Below are 20,849 nucleotides of genomic sequence, written 5' to 3' on the forward strand. Positions count from 1 at the left end.
GCCGGCTCTGAGCTAGCTGGGTCAGTGTCATGTACTGCGCACTTATAGATAAAGGGGGACTTGACGATGGGGTACTGGCCTCTGTGCAGTTATTTCAGTCAGAACACACAGCTAAAAAAATAAACTGATCTGGTGCCAGATGATACAGAATGGGCTCGCTTTTCAAAAAAAAACTTTCTCTGAGCAAAATATCTCCAAGTCTTGGTTAGCCCAGCTCTCTATTGGCCACAGGGAAAGATCAGGAGCTATCAAAATCTATCATCTTTGTACTTTGTTCTGTTGTCAGCAGGTCAGGAGTTGAGTAGCTCCAGAGCTTGATATTTTGAGTCAGATAGCTTTTGATCATTGTGACTATTGTACAATCAAGTTTACAAACATTTTCCAAGTGATGAAAGGCATCTCCTCTGCCTCAATCCAGAAAATCCAACTCCTAGTGCAGCACTGTGTCATTCATTCTTAACACACGTGGGAACACATAAAAGTTTTAAAAGAATAATGTATTCTCAGGAGCTGAGTACCGCTAACAAAGCGGGCAGCATTAATTGCCTTTGAGCATCTGGCAATGAGCTCCCTTCTCATGCTGCTGCAGTCCACTCGCCGGCTGGAGATACAGAAATATAAGGTTCTAGACATTTCCCTTTGAAACTGTCTGGCACAGCATATGCCAAATGGCAGACAGCTGGAGCAATTCTGGCATAATGGTGTTCTAGATTAGGTTAAGTGAACAATCTTGACTCTTGGTCTAAAGGACTCTTGGCCAGAAACCACTGTTGGCATCAAGTTCCATGAAAAGCTTGCTTATTGACAATTTTGCTCAACTATCATTGACAGACAAAAAAGGATGGACGTTTCTTCTCACTCCTTTGCTTAATGGATTAAGATCCTCACACAATCTTAGTTCTCCATTTGTCTTGAGAGCAGTTAGTAGCCTTGAGCACCATTGCATTGGTTCAGCTATTCGTGATACTTCCAATCATGCTTTCTGACTGAGGTTTTATTTTTTCTATCAAACGATGAGGAATTTTCAGACAGATGAGTTTAGTAGCTATTTACAAGGTAATGTCATTAGGCTGGTTCAATTTGCCCAAACATTCAAATAGCTTTGAAATCTCTAGGCCGCCTTCGTTGTGAAGCATTGTATTGACGCTCTCTAAGAGGCTCAGATGAACGCAGTATTTTATATTTCACTGACATTTCACCTTCTTTGTCTAAGCTTTGTGGTGATTTGAAAAGGGAGCCAAAGGTCTGGCTGTGGGCGTTGGTAATCTGAATGAAAACAAAAAACGCTCCAAACGTTCAACATGTCAAGTAGCATCTAAGGGGAGGGAACGAGTTAGTTATCGTTCTTAGGGCTAAAGGAATCAAAGGGTATGGGGAGAAAGCAGTAACAGGGTATGGAGGTGGACAATGGTCATATTGATGGCGGAGCAGGCTGGAAGGGCTGAATGGCCTCCTCCTGCTCCTGTTTCTACGTCTCCTTTTGAATGCTCATCCTAGACTAGTCTCTCTTACTGAGGTCAGTGGCATGTGATCAGTTCCAGCATCATCAGTGAAATGAGTCTCATTATATATAATTACACTGTATGATGTGTTGAAAACAGTTGATTTTAATGGAGATGGCAGCACAATGGTAATGTCACTGAACTGGTCATCAGGGGGTGGGCCGCACTGTCACTCTGTGGACATTGGTTCAAATTCTACAACGATAACGAGCCAAGTTTGAATTCAATTAATACATATGGAAAATAGTTAACACCATTACTGAAACTATTGTTGATTGCTGTAAAGAACTATTTCACTAAAGTTCCTGAAGGAAGTAAATCCACCATCCATACTTGGTCTGGCCTACATGTGACTCTAGTACCCACGGCAACGTGGTTAACTTTAAACAGCTCCCTAAAATAGCCTGGCAAACCATTCAGTTCAAGGCCACTTAGGGGTGGGCTGTTTCAGGGAGCATTTAAGAGACAACCACATCACTCTGGGTCTGGAGAACTTGTCGCCATGTTTTCATGCCATGAAAGAATGACAAAAAAAAGAGTCTGAATCTCTGAAAGATGCAGCTTTTTAACATGTATTCTGGGGAGGCTTTCTACAAGCTCGCTCAGATATTCGAGAGTGAGGAACAACAATCGAATAGTTTGAGTAATGGTGCACAGTGCTACAGCGGCTCACCTGCAGTGCCCAGGCTTAGAAGAACAGCCACCCAGTACATCCAGAATAACGTGAGGATGATAAAGGTCCACAATGGCTGGAAGAGCAAGAGAGGGACACTGCCGAGTAGACTACTGGCAACCCGAAACAGCTGAATAGTCAAACTGATCCTCTTCCACATCACCAAGGTCAGCACAACAAGAATGACCTGTGAGGGGGTGGGGAGGGCAATAAATCTGTTAGCAAATAACTGGAAAGCAACTCGCAAAAGCAAGAGACATCCCCTAGGAGTGTGGGAGCGCCCCCTTCCCAGTGCAAATTGCACTGCAGAGGCCTGTTTGTAGAGTGCATAGATCCCTCCCCCATCCCTCTCCCCTTTCCCACCACCGCCCCAACTTCCTGCTTTCATTTCACAGACTGATCTCCCGTGTATTAATGAAACTTTGCTGCCTTCAACGTAGAATCCCCAGTGTGGAAACAGGCCATTTGGCCCAATAAGTCCACACTGACCCTCAGAAGAGCATCCCACCCAGACCCATTCCCCTACTCTATTATTCTACATTACCCCTGACTAATACAAATAACCTACACATCCTTGAACATTATAGGCAATTTAGTATGGCCAATTCACCAAACGTACACATCTTTGGACTGTGGGAGGAAACTGGAGCACCCGGAGAGAATATGCAAACTCCACACAGACAGTTGCCAGAGGCTGGAACCAAACTTGGATCCCTGGTGCTGTGAGGCAGCAGTGCTAACCATTGAGCCACTGTGCCACCCCAAAGTCACTGTGCTGTCCCATAATCAAAAGGATGCGCAGACTTCTCTCACTTCTTTAAAGGCTGCACCCCGTACCCCCTCGGTTCTGGTTCCATACCCTGGGGCAGACAGGCTGATTCACCCTGCCCCTACGGTTCTGCCTGTGGGGTGTTGGACCTCTGAGTGAAATAACCACAAAGCTTTCAATGTGCCGCAGGTCAAGCACAAAAGAGTGACATTTTCAGGTTGGTGACCTCACAGAGTTGAAGGAAGCCGGAAATGCGTTAGATTTCGAACATGGGAAGTGGAACTAAAGGGAAGAACAAAAGGGAAGGTTCATGACAGGGTGGAGGGCAGGAGGGATTTAATGAAAATAACTTTCTTTATGAAAAACCAGAAGGGAATGGGAATGGTACAGGTCAAGAAACAAAAAAAAAATCACCTGAGCTAAGGTGTGGAAAGCAGGAGGGCAGTGTCTGATTGTAAAACAAATGGATTATGAAAAGAAGGAAATAAAATCCAGCAAAGAAAATACGAAACGAAATGGAGGCTGAGATAGCAATTTAAATTTTGAAGGACTAACTTTAGAACCAAAATGCTGTAATGTGCCTGGTCAAAAGAGGAGTTGCTGTTCACTTGAGTTTTGATTGGATTTGATTTATTGTAGTCACGTTTACCCAAGTACAGTGAAAAGCTTTGTTTTGCGGTCAGTACAGACAGATGATAGCAAATAAGGACATACAGATCATAGGGAACACCCTAGCAACCCAAGGACCGAAAGGTCAGTTCTGGCAAAGGATCATGGGGCTCGAATCATTAACTCTGTTTTTCTCTCCATTGCCAGACCTATTGTGTTTCTCCAGCAATATTTGCTCATGTGACTGAAAAATCAGCAAAGGAGCGAAGTGCAGAATTGAAATGGTAGGCCAGAGGAAGCTTGTGCTCTGAATGGGGAAGGGAATCTGTTTATACAGCTCCTGTCAGGATATCCCAAAGTACAAGGCAGCCAATTACTTAGCTTGCATTTCAAAATCTTATTACATACACTTGCCGCAGCAAGATCCCACAAATAGCGTAGGGACAAGGGACCAGCGAGTTGTTTCAGTGGACTTTATTTACATTTAGCTGATCTAGAGACAAAGTCTTTTACGTGGGGTGGGGGAGTCCAGAACTAGAGGGCATAGGTTTAGGATGAGAAGGGAAAGATATAAAAGAGACCTAAGGGGCAACTTTTTCACGCAGAGGGTGGTACGTGTATGGAATGAGCTGCCAGAGGAAGTGGTGGAGGCTGGTACAATTGCAACATTTAAAAGGCATCTGGATAGGTATATGAATAGGAAGGGTTTGGAGGAATATTGGCTGGGTGCTGGTAGGTGGGACTAGATTAGGTTGGGATATCTGGTCAGCATGGACCAAAGGGTCTGTTTCCATGCTGTACATCTCTATGACTCTTGGTCATATGACTGATGGTTTGGTTTATACCTGTCCTGAAGGATCATGCTTCCAAACAGCGAAAACTCCTTCAGTATCAGCCTGGTAAGATCAGGCCAGCATGGGGCTTGAACCTGTGACCTACTGCCACACAGGGGAGAACACTGCCATTGAGCCATACATGAAATGGGAATTACTTTAAGAGCAAAATGGAACACAGTCATTCACCTCAGTTTGGATCAAGTAACTCACAGTGCAGTCACATTAATAGGGCCCAAAAATAATTCAAAAATACCACAAAATAACCCATTGTCAGCTACTAACAGTCCTCAGTTGCAGCTTCTCATTCTCCCAGGCTAATTCTTACACTTTCTTTTGCCTGTCCAACTGTTTTTATTTGTCTCCTAATGTATCCTTATGACATTTACTCCTCCCCATCCTCCCACCTAATCTCTAGCATATAGACCAATCCCTTCCTGACTACAATCGGTTCTGAAGAGGGCCACTGGACCCAAAACTTTAACTCTGCTTTCTTTCCACAGATTCTGCCAGACCTGCTGAGCTTTCCCGGCAATTTCTGGTTTTGTTCCTAATTTCCAGCATCCGTAATTCTTTGGTTTTATTTTCTAATTATAATTCCACTTAATAGCCAGCAACACTGCTTTATTTTTAAAGATCTATTGACAAACAGGACTTTCTAAAAATAAAGTTTCAGGGGAAGCAGGAAATTATTGAAAATTCAGATGTTTTTCCTGAACAAAATATATTTAGATATGGAAACCTTCTTCATGTATATTGATTTAATGATCCATTTTCATTGTAAACTATTTTTAAAAAAATTGAACCTTGGGTTCTTTTCGAAGAGATACACTTTGAGACAGTGGTTGTTCATTCCAGACTGTTCCAAGTGTGTTCATGATCCAAAAGATAGAAGCATCCGAACATTGGGAAATCCCAGACCACTCAGTTCAGAGTTCAACCTCATCTCAGCACATTTAATGTATTTTCATGTGTGGGAGGATAAAAGTGCAGAAATGAAATGTTGCAACTAAAGTACAAATGTAAAATGAACAATTACAGGCCTGAGATTGGTACTGGAGTCTGGATTATGAATATGACTCTTCTGCAAATTCTCAACTTCAGGTTACTAAATGTATCCCTTACCTCATGAATAAGCCAGGCATGTTTTTAAAACAATTTTTAAACATCTTACCGATACGATGGTTGCAGTAATTGCAAATCCCAGAAGTGCTTTTGTGTTTTCCTTCTCCGTTTCCAGGACTATATTGGGATCATTCAGGTTGTCATAATAGAGCCACCACAGAACACCTGACACAACTGAACAAACAAAAATTCCACTTTCACTCAAGAAGGAAAGAGCTTTCCAGAGGACATAATGTCTGATATCTAACATCTGTGCAAAGTCTTGTGTGAAGGACTCCCGCCTACTTAATATATGCTGCTATTTGAAATCCAGACCTTTTTGAGTGAGGTTGTGTGCCTGTGTGGAAGGGGATGTCACAGCCATACAAAGGTAGCTTAGATGCAGAACCTCTGCACCAAATACTCAGGCCACTGGAGGAAACAGAAATGCCAAAGACTACAATTAGAGCAATCCAGCCTTGACTAGCAACTAACAAGAATTTGAGAGTTTAAAGCCAACATCGTGCCAAGAATTGTAAAGATGGAGTGTGCATTACAAATTTGAGGTTTATAAGATTATGAAGTGGGAATGTTCTTTTGGCATTTGGGTTAAAATGAAATAGGTGAGGTCGGATCACGTGACTTGTTTTGAAGTCTGCCTTACTGTAAGCCCAGCTGCTTTGATGGTTAGAGATGAAAGGAAGGCTTCGGTTGTTTTACTTGGAAGAAATTACAAGGTATTTATACTTAGTGACAATGGCAGTGACCTGTGTGTTAATGGTGCAGTTTCTGAGTTTACTAAAAAAGTGACATTACTATAGGGTCATAGACAGCTGTGCTACAAATTGTCCATTTAATTCTAAGATCAGAGCAGGTTGGGATCGAGAATAAGCAGAATTTCTACCTGGGTACAAGATGTTGATGCTTTATATTTCCAGAGGGAAGAGTGGCGAAGAAACAATTATGATCAGGTTACAGTCTTCCCTATAAACCAATTACTATCACAGACGGACAGTGGTCTTGTGTGTTCAGCAAAAAGGAGAGGTTACTTGACATTGTAAACTACCACAACTAGATGCGAGAAGGAGATGTTCTTTAGTTGCAGACACACATCCTGCCGACATTTAAGATTTGACGATTGTAGGAAATTCCTTCTGGAACCATCAGGAGTGGCTCCGCCGCTGGTAGGAAATTTGTGGAATTCTTTGGAAATTGTGGAAAGCAGCTGCAAGCATTCAGCGAAATGTAGATACAGAAACCCACTGGAATGTGAGAGCAATTGTGGGCAGTTACTGCAAGGATTATAACTTTGTGGAGAGTGTAATATGTGATAAAACAAAGAGGGAATAATCTTTACTGTAGCTTAAGTTGTAAGTTGCCTATAAAAGGAAAACAGAGTGTACCCACTGGTATTTTTCTTATTATTTGTTACAGTAAAAGTTTTAATTTGTTTAAACCTTTCAAATAATAATTGGAAGTTCAAATCTTTGTTTTAAATTTATGGGTTTCTACAGGCATCATAACACTTGCAATATTATGTAGCTTCATTCTGCTTAAACGTAAACAGAACTCAAAGAGGGGATGGGAATTTGAAAAAAAAAGCAGAACATCACTTAGAGAAAATGTTCTTTATATGGCAAGAGCAAGCGCTAACCTGACGAGGGATTGAGTCCTTTAAGATTTCACATTTCCTCTTTAAACCCTTCATTTTGAGGAAATGGGGTTTCATTGTAGAATGGCTGAAGCATTTGCTAAGTAACAGCAGAGGAACATGCAACTGATTCTTCAGGAATCAAGGATAATGAGGAATGCAGACAGATACAGCCTTTTCAAACTATTGCGGTGTGAGAGTTTAATAACCTTGAGAGTTAATGAAAATGACAAGGGTTATGGGTAAACATGTTCATGCAGATTAACAACAGAACACACTGGGTAGACACAGCTGGCTACAGTTATTGTGGTGTGCCTGTTTTTCTGATGCTAAGTAAGTGTTGATGACAGTGATGTTGTCAATTTGTGGAGGCATTTCTTCCCCGCCATTGCTCCCACTGTCTCCTGGAATGGGGAAGGAACCACTGCTGGTGCTAAACCAAGGGAGTGTACTAGGCTAATCGCTCGGGATGGTGCTCTGCCACATTGGTCCAATAGCAGCTCTCAGAACACAAGGAAAATTCAGTGCGGTAGCTCAGATCAAGGGGATGGCCTAAGTTGAAGCAAGGGTATTGTGGGAAAAAGACTTTTCACTCTGAGTATGGAATACACAAGCTGGAAATGTGGAAGTGGTAGGTTCAATTGAGGCATTCAAAAGGATCATTGGATAGAAATAGTGTGTAAGGGTATGGGGAGAAAGGAAGAGATTGGTGAAATAATACTACAGAGGCCAGAATCTCAGCAGCAGGTCACCCTTTATTTATACAAGAGGAGTCCTTAACTTTATTACTGCCTGTTCAGAGTCAGAGTGACAGAATCTCTGACATTCCTCTTTGAATGTGTCAGCCAGGATTCCCTGATTAGGGCTATTAATAAGGTCAAATTAGGGAACTCATATTCTAGGAAGTCCAGCTGGTTGACCTCGTTCCAATCACTAGAACAGGCACTTGGTAACGATGCTCACACTATTGTGATTCTGTGACTGGACAGGACGTCAAAAGGAGCTGCTCCTCCAATCACAGCCTGGTTCTCTCCCATGTTCACTGCTGATAGGGTCAGAGGTGACCCAATCAAAAGCAATTGCAGGACAGAACCAGGCTGTGAGGAGCACTGAGAAGGTACATGGCAGTGTGAGAAGGAGCAGGGTGAGGTGGATGTGATTTGGCAGGGATAGCGTCAGAGAATCATGGCTAGAGATGTGCAGGGTGTCAGTCTGGGTGGAGAGCGAGAGCAAGAGAGAGAGAGAGAAAGAGAGACAGACAGACAGAAAGGGAAGCTACAGAGTTCCTAGCATGGAAGGTGTGAAAGATAGATACCTAAGTATATTATAAATATGACAGAGAGAGAGAGAGAGAGATGGAGAGACAAACAGACAATGAAGAGATAGAGAGAGAGAGAGAGAGAGAGAGAGCAGGAGACTACATGGGTTTGAGGTAAGTCTGCAGGAGGACAGAAGATAGATTGATGGGGTGGCTGCAGGGTTGGTGGGGGACAGAAGATACATAGAAAGGGCTGTATGAGATAAAGAGAGACAAAAAGATAGGGAAGGAGAGAGAGGAGACTGGAAGAGGTGGGGGGTTGGGTTGGGAGCAATTGGAGAGGAAGTCTGTGATTTCTCTACCCATCGATGAAAAGAATACTCAGCTAAGCAGGAGACAGGAAAACTGGAAATCACTGAGCTAATGTATTCCTTGCAAATGAGTATGGAATCTCTCATTTACAGCTGCATATGTTCAGGTGTGAATATATACAGGGGGTTGGGGTAGAATGTAGTGGATTCTATTGTAATGAACACTTTGCCGATTGTTCAATTTAAATCTGAGATGGAGATTTGAAATGGAGTGAAAAGGCTGGGAAGGCTGGCTAAAATCCTCGAGCTTTGTTCAAATACAATAGAAACACGCTACCTGGGACCACATCAGTCTGTGGAACGGCTGTTGTTCACTAATGCCTGTTGTGCCAATTTAAATAATGTGGTGTCTAAGAAATGAATGCTGTCAATAGGTGTTGTGGCTTTACATTTAGTGGAAGGTAAATAGTTATTGAGGATATTGTTGAATTCTTTCAATTCTGCCTCTGTGTAATTCCAAGTACCCAATAAGTCAACACAGATGCAAAAGTAAATGAGTTAGTGACAATCATGGAATCTCTTCAGTGTGGAAGTAGGCCACTCAGTCCACATTGCCCCTATGAAGAGCACCCCCTTTATGTAACCTCACATTTCCCATAGTGAATCTGCACATCGCTGGACAATATGGGAAATTCAACATGGTCAATCCACCTAACCTGCAAACCTTTGAACTGTGGGAGGAAACCAGAACACCAAGAGGAAACCCCCGCCAACACAGGATGAACATGCAAACTCCACACAGATAGTCACCCAAGGGTGGAACTGAACCTAGGTCCCTGCCACAGAATTCAGCAGCGCTAACCATTGAGTCACCATGTCAATGAACAAGCACCTCCCAATAATCAAACATGTCTCAATGGCTAATCTCAAGAAGAGCCTCAGATTCTGATTCTGCAGGATGTGAGGCTCAGGGTTAAAGGTTTGGGTAGTAAGGGGCCCAGAAACAGTCGAAGCCTCAGGCCCCTGATTTCTCTCCTGAACACAGACTATTTTCTGGCGTAGCAGCATCTGAAAAAGGGCATGTGAACTAAGTGTGTTTGTCAGAATGGTTTGTTCTGATCTGAAGGCATTGTTCAGAATGTTAATCTATGCTTTCGCATCTCTCATTGACTTGTGTGCATTTGTACATTTTCTGTTACTACTGTTTCAGATTTTGGATCCTTGGCTACTTAATGCTTCATCATTACAATGTTATAATCGGAGGCAAGCAAGGTGAAAAGAGGAAATCTAAATATTGTCTTCTGTAAATGCAACCTTCTGCATCTTATCTCCTTACCCAAGATTCAAAGCATTCAGAAGGGCTGCATTATCCATCCATCTGGATACTTTGGGTTTGGCTATTCAATGAGATGGATTTGAATAGGGAATGTCCTCCTATTTGAATAGTGTGAATGACGAAACTGGCTTAAAATAGTCACACTTACACAGCAATCCAAAAACCACCAGAGCGATGAAGATATGAACCAATAACGTGACGATGAATCGGAAGAGTGCCACCATAATGAAGGAGAGGACTGTGGAATAAGAGAGAAAGAGTCATTATAATTAATACAATAGCTGAACACTGAGGATGCTGGAAATCTGAATTGGAAAAGAAAATGCTGGAGAAACTCAGCAGGTCCAGCAGCACCTGTGGACTGAGAAACAGGATTTCAAGTCCAAAATGACTTTTTATAATATATCAGATTTCAAAATGTTAACTGTCTTTCTCTCTCTACAAATGTTGCTCGACCTGCTGAGTTTCTCCGGCACTTTGATTTTATTTCATTACGATTGATGTTGGAATGTAGTATATTCAAACAAGTTTGCATTTAATTTCAGTAAAAAACTAAATGCCAGGGGTGGCATAGTGGCTGAGTGGTTATCAATGTTGCCTCACAGCTCCCGGGTCCCAGATTCGCTTCCAGCCTCGGGTGACTGTCTGTGTGGAGTTTGCACATTCTCCCCGTGTCTGCGAGGGTTTCCTCCAGGTGCTCCGGTTTCCTCCCACAGTCCAAAGATGCACAGGTCAGGTGAATTGGCCATGCTAGATTGTCCATAGATGTTAGGGTGCATTAGTCAGGGGGTGGGGGTGGGTTACTCTTCAGTGTGGACTTGTTGGGCTGAAGGGCCTGTTTCCATACTGTAGGTAATCTAATCTAATCATATTTTCTAATCTTTACCCCACACCTATTTTTTTCTTAAAACAGTTCATAATGACTTTGGTGCTTCATTCCAAAATTTTAAGATTGAATCAATTCAGGTTTTAACTGCCCCATTTCCCACCTTTCATCCTCTGAAGAGAATCAGTTTTGTGTTTGCTGGTCAGTGAATCACAAACAGTTTCAGGATGTGAGTCCGTGTCCACTAACTGTGGGCACACAGAATCATTGAGGGTAATTGTAACCATGGTCACCAGATGCATTAAGATTAGTGGAAAAGGTCATCGTGAGATTGAGGGACACTCAGCCCCCTAACATCCATCCTCCAGCTGGTAATAAAGGTAAAGATAACTCCAAGCGTATGAATCTATTTGAAGACATTAACATGTTAAAACTCTTTATCCAGAAGGTTAATTTCTGAATGAACCATGGTGACTCAGCTCAGTTTATGTTCATATTCCTTACAGGGTGACTTGTCCCAGTCTGAATTAGTAGAGGCCAAATTTAAAAAAGGGACTTTTCTCTGCAATGTTTGTTGCCTCATTACTTGTCCAAACAATGACTATTCACATTTATATAGTGCTTTTTGCCTCCCCACCCCCAACAAAGTGTTCTTCGAAGTATGATCAGACTTAAGCTTAATGTTTTCAAGAGGCGGCTAGAAATAGCACTTGGGGTGAATGGGATTAAAGGTTATGGGAAGAAAGCAGGATTCAGCTATTATGTTGGATGATCAGTCATGATCGTGATGAGGGGCAGAGCAGGCTCAAAGGGCTGAACGGCCTCTTTCCACTCCTATCTTCTATGTTTATAAGACACTGGGCCAAAGGTCGATACATTAAAAAAGGCAGCCATAAAATCTGTATAACGTGTTTTGATGAGTGTCACAAAAGGAGAGAGGTTAATTGGCTTCACAAGTAATCCTTAAAATGATATGTAAATTAGTACTTGGAGACATGTGGAAATTCACAGAAACACTGATGCGATCTTTATAGGTGAAGGTAAAGTTGCCATAGTCCTACCCATCATAGGACTGCTCTCTCATTAGTGAGAGATAACCTGAGGTAGTTTAACCTGAGGGTTATCACATCTCAGACAAGGGGAGCGGTTCACAGTAACCTCGTCTGGTGCAAAAACTGAATTCACACTGTTCGCAACACTCTGTATTACAGACAAGTCACCAAGCCACCAAGTTAACTGACTCCATGTGATCTTTATACCTGTTTGGAGACACACCAGGGGAAAAGCTAGGTCAACTGACACTGTCCAGAGTTTATAACCTTATTTCAGTAATGATCTTTTTTTTAACCAGAAGGGGGAGCAGTTTTTAAAAATCTAAATGCTCTGGGCTGGACAAACAGCAATTTAGATTAGATTCCCTACAATGTGGAAAGAGGCCCTTTCGGCCCAACAAGTCCCTACTGACCCTCCGAAGAGTAACCCACCCAGACCCATCTCCCTCTGACTAATGCACCTAACACTATGGGCAATTTAGCATGGCCAATTCACCTGACCTGCACATCTTTGGACTGTGGGAGGAAACTGGAACACCCGGAGGAAACCCATGCAGACACAGGGAGAATGTGCAAACTCCACACAGACCATCGGCCCGAGGCTGGACCCTGGTGCTGTGAGGCAGCAGTGCTAACCACTGAGCCACCGTGCCTTGGAATTGTAAAGCAAGAGCTGCAACACACCACATCAATCTGATCTGAAGCCCACCATGCTGCCCAATACAACAGGACCTTCACAAACAATCTTTTAATGAACAGTTTCAACACTTTTTTTTAAACAGTTTTATCCAATAACTTTTGCTGTTTCAAACATTTCTTTGGCTTCTCATTGGGCAAATCATTAGAATGCAACATGACTCAACAGAACCTACATGGTACATTTCTGTCTCAGTTGTCGACTGGTCACTATGCACAGGATATAGTTAACACAGCTTTCCCTACTCTCTACATGTTTCCATTTCCTAAACAGACAAAGGATAATCTTCTATAAATTTATATTTATTTATAAATTTATAATCTTCTATAAAGAGTTCAGAAAATATTTACAAGGATGTTGCCAGGGTTGGAGGATTTGAGCTACAAGGAGAGGCTGAATAGGCTGGGGCTGTTTTCCCTGGAACATTGGAGGTTGAGGGGTGACCTTATAGAGGTTTATAAAATCATGAGGGGCATGGATAGGATAAATAGATAAGGTCTTTTCCCTGGGGTGGGCAAGTTCAGAACTAAAGGACTTTGGTTTAGGGTGAGAGGGGAAAGATATAAAAGGGACCCAAGGGGCAATGTTTTCATGTAGAGAGTGGTGCGTGTATGGAATGAGCTGCCAGAGGAAGTGGTGGAAGCTTGTACAATTACAGCATTTAAAAGGCATCTGGATGGTTATATAAATAGGAAGGTTTTAGAGGAATAAGGGCCAAGTGCTGGCAAATGTATTTAGGTTATGTTAGGATACCCAGTTGGCATGGATGAGTTGAACTGAAGGGCCTGTTTCCGTGCTGTATATCTCTATGACTCTAAGTACTTCTATATTTTTTCAGTCCTTAGTAGGTGACAACCATTACCTACGGCGAAAACGCAGAGTCCCACGATGTATTCTTTGTTCGCCATAACGCCACCAATGATGCGTTGGAAAAAATCACTTTCCTTGACCACGTTAATAAGGACAGTGAGAAAATGAGAGTAACAGGCAGGGCTCTGAGGAACACAGCGATTGAAGAGTGGGAATGACTTGCTGAAAGAGAAAAAACAGTTACTTTGTAAGTAACATAAAGAAAGGACAAATGCATCGAGGAATGTTGGTCAGAAAACGGCCCTTCAGCCCATCGAGTCTGTGCCAGTCAAAAATAACCCCCTAACTATTCTAATACCATTTTCTAGCACTTGGCTCACAGTCCTGTGTGTCTTGGTATCACAAGTGCACATATAAATACCTCTTAAATGTTGAGGGTTTCTGCTTGTACCACCCTCACAGGCAGCAAGTCCAGCTTCCCACCCATCCTCTGGGGAAGAAAAATGTTTCCTCACAGCCCCTCTAAACCTCCTGCCCTGACCTTAAACCTATGTCCTGGTTATTAATCCTTCCACCATGGGATAAATACCTTCCAGTTTCTACTCTATCTATGCCCTCCATAATTTTATACATCGCAATCACGTCCGACCTCCAAACTCCCATCACCTGACACCCTGCCCTGCACCCACCCCAATCCCCAACCCCACACCCATCCTAGCCACACCTACCTGCACCCACCCCAATCCCCAACCCCACACCCATCCATCCCATCCCATCCCCACCCCTCTGCACCCACCCCAGTCCCACCTACCTGCACCCACCCCAGCCCAACCCCCACCCCCTGCACCCAGCCCCGCACTCACCCCCTGCATCCAGGCCCTCCACCCATCCCTGCACTCATCCTCTGCACTCACCACCACACCCAACCCCTACACCCACCAGCCCCTGCACCACCCAAGTCCAAGCCCCACAATCACCCCAGGTCCACCTCCCACACCCACCCCAAGCCCACCTCCCACAACAACCCCCCTCCGCACGTACCCCCACACTCATCCCCTGCAACTGCCCCTGCACCCAGCCTCTGCACCCACCTTCTACACCCACCACTCACATCCACCCCGCACCCTCCCCAGTCCCACCCCCACTACCCCATCTCTCTGCACCCACCCCACACACCCCGTCAACTCAGTCTCCTGTGCTCCAAGGAAAACAACCCCATCTATCTAATCTCTCTTCATAACTTACACTCTCCAACCTGGCAACATCCTGGTAAATCTGCTATGCACTCTCTCCACTGTAATCACATCTCTCCGATAATGTGCGTTCAAGAATTACACACAATACTCAAGTTGAGGCATTACCCACACCTTATACAGTTCCAGCAAAACACCCCCTGCCCTTAAACTCTACGCTTCAGCTAATAAAGACTAGCATCCTAGTAATAAATTTGATAAATTTGCCTTAGTATGGCGTCTCTCATCATGTCTCAATGTGTCTCAGCAGTAGTTGTTTTAATGTGTAGTCTGTTGGTTTGTGGGAAATTGCCTAATGAGCACATTAGGTTCCATAAGCATGAGTGAGCTAAGTGATCAGAGAATCTATCTCAGCGTGTTGGTTGCAGGATAACTATTTATCAGGACAGTTGTGTTATGGCGTCCTTTATATTCCTGAGAGGATTAGCAGGAGCACAGTCTAATATCAAGTTTCAAAGATGACACCCTCAGACTGTGCAGAACTCCCTCAGCACTGCACTGAAGTGTCAGCCTGAATTATGTGCTTAATTTTCTGCAGTAAGATTTGCATGGCAACTTCAGGCTCAGAGATGAGTGAGCTACCCACTGAACCGATATCGAAGGCCAATCCCATTTATTTCCATTAGAAATCTACTGTATTTTTGTTTAAGAGTCAACCCAAACTTGGTTGATAACAACATATTTCAAATGACTGCATACTTGTAGATTTCTGTTTGAGAAGATACTATTCTAATGAATGTGCAGTGAATTATGATTCTTGGAAAATGCCAAAATAAATAACTGTTCAACTTTTTGCTGTATTTATTTAGCAGAGTGTCAATGGAGTGACACAACTACAGTTCCCCTGTACAAATTATCATTGAGAACATGTGCCTGCTAATTGACAATTGACTGTCAATAACTCATTATTACAGATGTATAAAGTCAAATAAATTCAAAAAGATATAATCATGGAGGAACATATTGAGGTACAACTAAATTTATGGCTTTAACTTGTCTAGGCTGGATGTGTTTTTTTGAACTGTAAACAAACCATGATTATGAACTACAAATGATGAATAATCTCACCTTGGAGGGACTGGTAACTGGGGACAGAGGTGAGCTGCTTTTGAAGGTTTGGTGTAGTCGGAAATGTTTAAACTGTACACACATAAATAGGAACCTAAACAGCAGAACAAACATCAGTTTAATCAGACCTGACTTCAAAGATTGGGATCAGAAACTCAGTTCAAGGAGCAGTATTTAGTTGTTCGATTACAAAAAGGCAACCATGTTGCAATTTTTCTTGTCTGCACATGCCTTTGACAGAGCTGTGCTGCTCAATTCCACTCGTGTTATTGCACAGTGAATCACAGATTACACTGGAAATTAACATACCTTCAGAATCCTCCATACCACCAAACAGATGTGCACATTTATATTAAATAGACATACATGCACTTTTATCTTCCTTCAGGACGTGTGGGCATCGAACTAATTGCCCGTTCCTAGTTGCCCTTGAGAAGGTGGTGGTGAGCTGCTTTCTCGAACCACTGTAGGCAGCCTCACAGTGCTGTTAGGGAGCGAGCGCAGGATTTTGACACTCAGGAAGTACGATATATTTCCAAGTCAGGATGGTGAGTGGCCCCGACAGGAACTTGAAGATCATGGTGTTCCCATGTATCTGCTCCCTCATACTTTTAGATTGTGGTGGTCATGGGTTTGGTATGTGCTACAGAGCCCTAGGTGACTATCTGCAGAGCACCTTGTTGATGGTACACACTGCTGCTACTGAGCATCAGTGGTGGACAGAGTGGATGTTTGTGGATATCATGTCATTTAAGCAGCTGCTTTGCTCTGGATAGTGTCAAGCATCGAGTGTTGTTGCCCATCCAGGCAAGTGGGGAGCATTCCATCAGCCTTCAGACTTATGTTCTGCAGATGGTGGACAGGTTTTGGGAAATTAGGAGGTGAGTTACTCATTGCAGGATTCCTGTATGAATCACAAGCCGTTCCAACCAATTTCTTAAACAGTTTGAAAGCACCCACTTTAAAGGGATAGGAGGAATAAGTATCTTCAATACTGTGCAAAAAGTGAACACATTAAATATAGATCACTGGTATCAGATTTAGTTTTGATGGGGGTCTGGAAGGACACTGATCGTCAGAGTCATTCAAACATTGAAGAAGGCCATTCAGCTCACACAGGCTCTTGTCTGATGAGAAGCATCATGTAGCCACAACGTTGCACAAATGGGGGCCTTTTTAAGTTTTCATTCCATTTCTATGTCTCACTCACTCATTAATTGTCATATTGAGACAGATGTTATATAGGAAACAAAGTAAGACATTAAGACATAGGAGTGGAAGTAAGGCCATTCAGCCCATCAAGTCCACTCCGCCATTCAATCATGGCTGATGGGCATTTCAACTCCACTTACCCGCATTCTCCCGGTACCCTTAATTCCTTGTGACATCAAGAATTTACCAATCTCTGCCTTGAAGACATTTAGTGTCCCGGCCTCCACTGCACTCTGTGGCAATGAATTCCACAGGCCCACCACTCTCTGGCTGAAGAAATGTCTCCGCTGAAATGGGCTAAATCTGGTAAGATCTGTTTGAAATCTGACTTTCTCTTTTCCTCATTGAAATCTTAATGCTCTTCAAATTCAAATTGACTGTTGATTTGATAAACAAAATCTATTTTTCTTTTGATTCAATAAATTAAGAATGAAACGAGTACAATTATTATTAACAGCAATTACTGCAATTCCCAAATGCTCACCAGGATGTGGCGCTATTCTATTGTGATCTGATTTTCATTTGAAACATTTGCTACAATTTTATGTCTCACTGTTCTGATTGAACAGGGCATTACAAGAAAAACAACCTGGACCCATGTTGGTTAAAGGTCACTTATGAGTTACCATGACTACAGAATATTGCTGCTGGACAAGACAGCATCTATGTAGTGAATACAAAGTATAAAACATGTACGTCTCCAATTTTAAGTGGCATAACTTGGTAAACATCACAATTCATGAGGTAACTTCACTCTCTTCAGAAGGATCAGGTCTGTATCTTGTTACTGCTTTACCTCTGACTATTGTTGTGCAAAGGCTATAGGACCCTAGACATTATGGAGTTGTTCCTCGTACAGAATGGAGTTAAGAGAAACAGAAAAACAAATGTAAAGCTAGGAACAAGCCTGAAATCTAACCTGTGAATGTTAGGAACATGTGCAGAGAAACCTGTGGAGTACACCAAGTATCTTTAGGCAGGAGAACTTTTGGGATTGCCTTTCAAAAATGTAACAGTAAGATTAGAAACAAAAACAGAAATTGCTGGAAAAGCTCAGCAGGTCTGGCAGCATCTGTGCAGCAAAGTCAAAATTCACATTTCAGGTCCAGCGACCCTTCCTCAGAACAAATTAGAGCCTATTACATCTCTGAGTACCATGTACTGAAATACTCATTCATAATATGTATCAAGAGAGTTATAAAGACACTCAAACCTAAATACTTGACCGTTCCTTTTCCTTGGAGGAGAAAGTGAGGACTGCAGATGCTGGAGATCAGAGCTGAAAATGTGTTGCTGGAAAAGCGCAGCAGATCAGGCAGCATCCAAGGAACAGGAGAATCGACGTTTCGGGCATCAGCCCTTCTTCAGGAATGAGAAAAGTGTGTCCAGCAGGCTAAGATAAAAGGTAGGGAGGAGGGACTTGTGGGAGGGGCGTTGGAAATGCGATAGGTGGAAGGAGGTCAAGGTGAGGGTGATAGGCCGGAGTGGGGTGGGGGCGGAGAGGTCAGGAAGAAGATTGCAGGTTAGGAAGGCGGTGCTGAGTTCGAGGGATTTGACTGAGACAAGGTGGGGGGAGGGGAAATGAGGAAACTGGAGAAACTCCAACAAACGTATCACCTAAGTATTTCCTCAACTCTGGCTGTAATGTGGCTCAATTAAAGAGTCCACTACCACTTTCCTAGTGGAAACAAAAGATGAGCAATAAAAACCCGGCCTCACCAGTGATGCCTAGGTTTAGAGAATGAATAATAAAGAAGTACATGGATGATGCTAACAGTAAAACTGTACTCCAAGGTGCTTAGTGATGAGGTGTCAGACTGTGAAATCTTACTGGAGAATAATTCACCAGTCATTTAGACCAAAATGTCTAAATAGTTTTAATGCTGCAGGACATTCAAGGAGATTCAGGACTGGTTCGCCTTTCAGACCTTGCAGTTTTATAAATTGATAGCATTATATTAGAACTGAAACAGCTACTACACATAGCATGAACTAATTAACATTGTGAGGTGAATGACACTCACCACAACATCTTTATGAAAGCTGTTTAAGTTAGATTGCTGGATCAATACAAGCAGCCTTCCAATGAGCTAACTTTAAGAACAAATATATTTTGAAAATATTTTCTGTTGTCCTTTGACGGCTCTGTTTTCCAAACTACAGACAAACGCATCTTAATCCTGACAGAATTTGACTCAAAGACTGACAATTATATCAAGCTAACTAGGAGAGGGGGAGGTTGGGGCAAACACCATTGATAGATTTTAGGGACATCCAGATAAGTACATAAGGGAAGAAGGTTAGATTGACAGAGTTGATGAGCAGAGGTGATACAATGAGTGGGAAGAGGTCCATGGGATCAGTGGAATGATAGGTCTATGTTCCTGTGTAACTCTATGTAACTGTGCTTACCATTGTACTGAGCAAAATGTTTCAGCTCTTCTAGATCATTCAGCTGCTCTTGAGGACACCGAGATACACAAATAGACAATGAATTTATTTTATGATTCTTAATGTCCAAATTGCAGGTGTTGAGAAAAAATACGTGCCTATATGGAAACAAAACACCTTGTTAGCATGAAAAAAAATTAGCAATTTTTAAAATAAAATCTAGGTCAAGCGCAGAAGTAGTTTCTCGTTAGTGAATGACCATGTCCACACATGTTTGGTCGAATCCAGCCATCAGTTCAATGGACACAAAGACATGTTCACTGGCAGGTGGTAACACCTCAACATGTCACACACTGGACAGATGTTCATACAAATGTACAGAGAGGTTTCCTTTCCACTGGCTTAAACAATGTGGCTTCTGAAGGTCAGAATTTCTGTGAGCACAGCTTGGAGGAACTGCAGAGCAATAAATTGACTCTGGAAGGCTCAACTCACTCCCACACTGAATGCAGGTGCAAGCTCCTCATGGTTACTGTTAGAGGATGGAAGAGCAGATGTGAGCCAATGAAGAATGACGTGGCTGATCTGATAATTCCAAATCCATGTTTCTGACTCTGTGCCATAATCCTCAATTTCCTCACTGATTACAAACCTACCTCAGTCTTGAATAACGTCGCAGATTCTGGTTAAAAAATTCCACAGATTCACTAGCCTCTGAGAAAAGAAATTTTTTCTCATGTCTGTCCTAATTGGGTGCTCCCTTACCCTCTGGTCCTAGTCACTCTCACAGGAAAGAACGTGACCCACTGCGCCAGGACTTCCCAGCAACCTCCCAGTCAAATATTCACCAGGTCCAAATCTGCTTAGCTTCTGAGGTCACATGAGACTTGACGTTTTCCACACTAGAGGAAATTTAGTTCCAACACAAAATATTTTACCTTTCATTTGTTCAACCATTGTGGACCGTCAGAATTAAAATATTCAGCCAGTGGATTGTTCTACATGATGGTAACTTGTGGACTGGGAAATCTAACTGAAGGCACAAGACAGTAATTGGGGGGGGGGGGGGGGGGGGGGGGGCAGAGAGCAAAGTTACTTTATCTGTCTGCAGCAGGAAGTGCCAGATTATCTCCCATTCAGAACACATTACACATTGAGTTCCTTCTCTAAACCATTCTACTGAGGCAGGGGACAGGTTTTGCTAATCAGAGCCAGTGAAATAGAGTGGGTGGTCATCTCGTGGCATTTCACAGTTTCACATGTAAACCCCCACGTCCACATTGCAGACTAATTCTTCTTGGTCTCATTGTGCTGCTAAAGAACATTATCTGTGTCAGCTGAGGTCAGAGAAACATTAACTTTTATTCAAGAACAGTCAACAAGATCATGTCATGTGATTCTCCTGCCAAAGTTGGCAACCCTCATATTTTCCCACATGCTACATTTTTGTCAACTCATGCGCCTACCTATATCCCTTTGCAGAGCTTTTGTGTT

General features: G+C 42.7%; 1 protein-coding gene across 2 annotated transcripts in view; it reads right to left on the reverse strand.

Annotated features, from left to right (window-relative positions):
• The window catches only part of LOC140480052 (choline transporter-like protein 3), a 90,625-nt gene that overhangs the window by 46,594 nt on the left and 23,182 nt on the right, over positions 1 to 20,849 (reverse strand). For both annotated transcript variants that reach the window (XM_072574613.1, XM_072574614.1), the window contains exons 4-9: positions 19,377 to 19,513; positions 15,753 to 15,846; positions 13,484 to 13,653; positions 10,195 to 10,284; positions 5,561 to 5,685; positions 2,176 to 2,362 (exon numbers count right to left, since the gene is read on the reverse strand). In XM_072574613.1, the coding sequence (XP_072430714.1) occupies positions 2,176 to 2,362; positions 5,561 to 5,685; positions 10,195 to 10,284; positions 13,484 to 13,653; positions 15,753 to 15,846; positions 19,377 to 19,513 (803 nt within the window). The remainder of the gene's footprint in view (positions 1 to 2,175; positions 2,363 to 5,560; positions 5,686 to 10,194; positions 10,285 to 13,483; positions 13,654 to 15,752; positions 15,847 to 19,376; positions 19,514 to 20,849) is intronic.

Source organism: Chiloscyllium punctatum, chromosome 7 (assembly GCF_047496795.1).
Source record: "Chiloscyllium punctatum isolate Juve2018m chromosome 7, sChiPun1.3, whole genome shotgun sequence".
Lineage (NCBI taxonomy): Eukaryota > Metazoa > Chordata > Chondrichthyes > Orectolobiformes > Hemiscylliidae > Chiloscyllium > Chiloscyllium punctatum.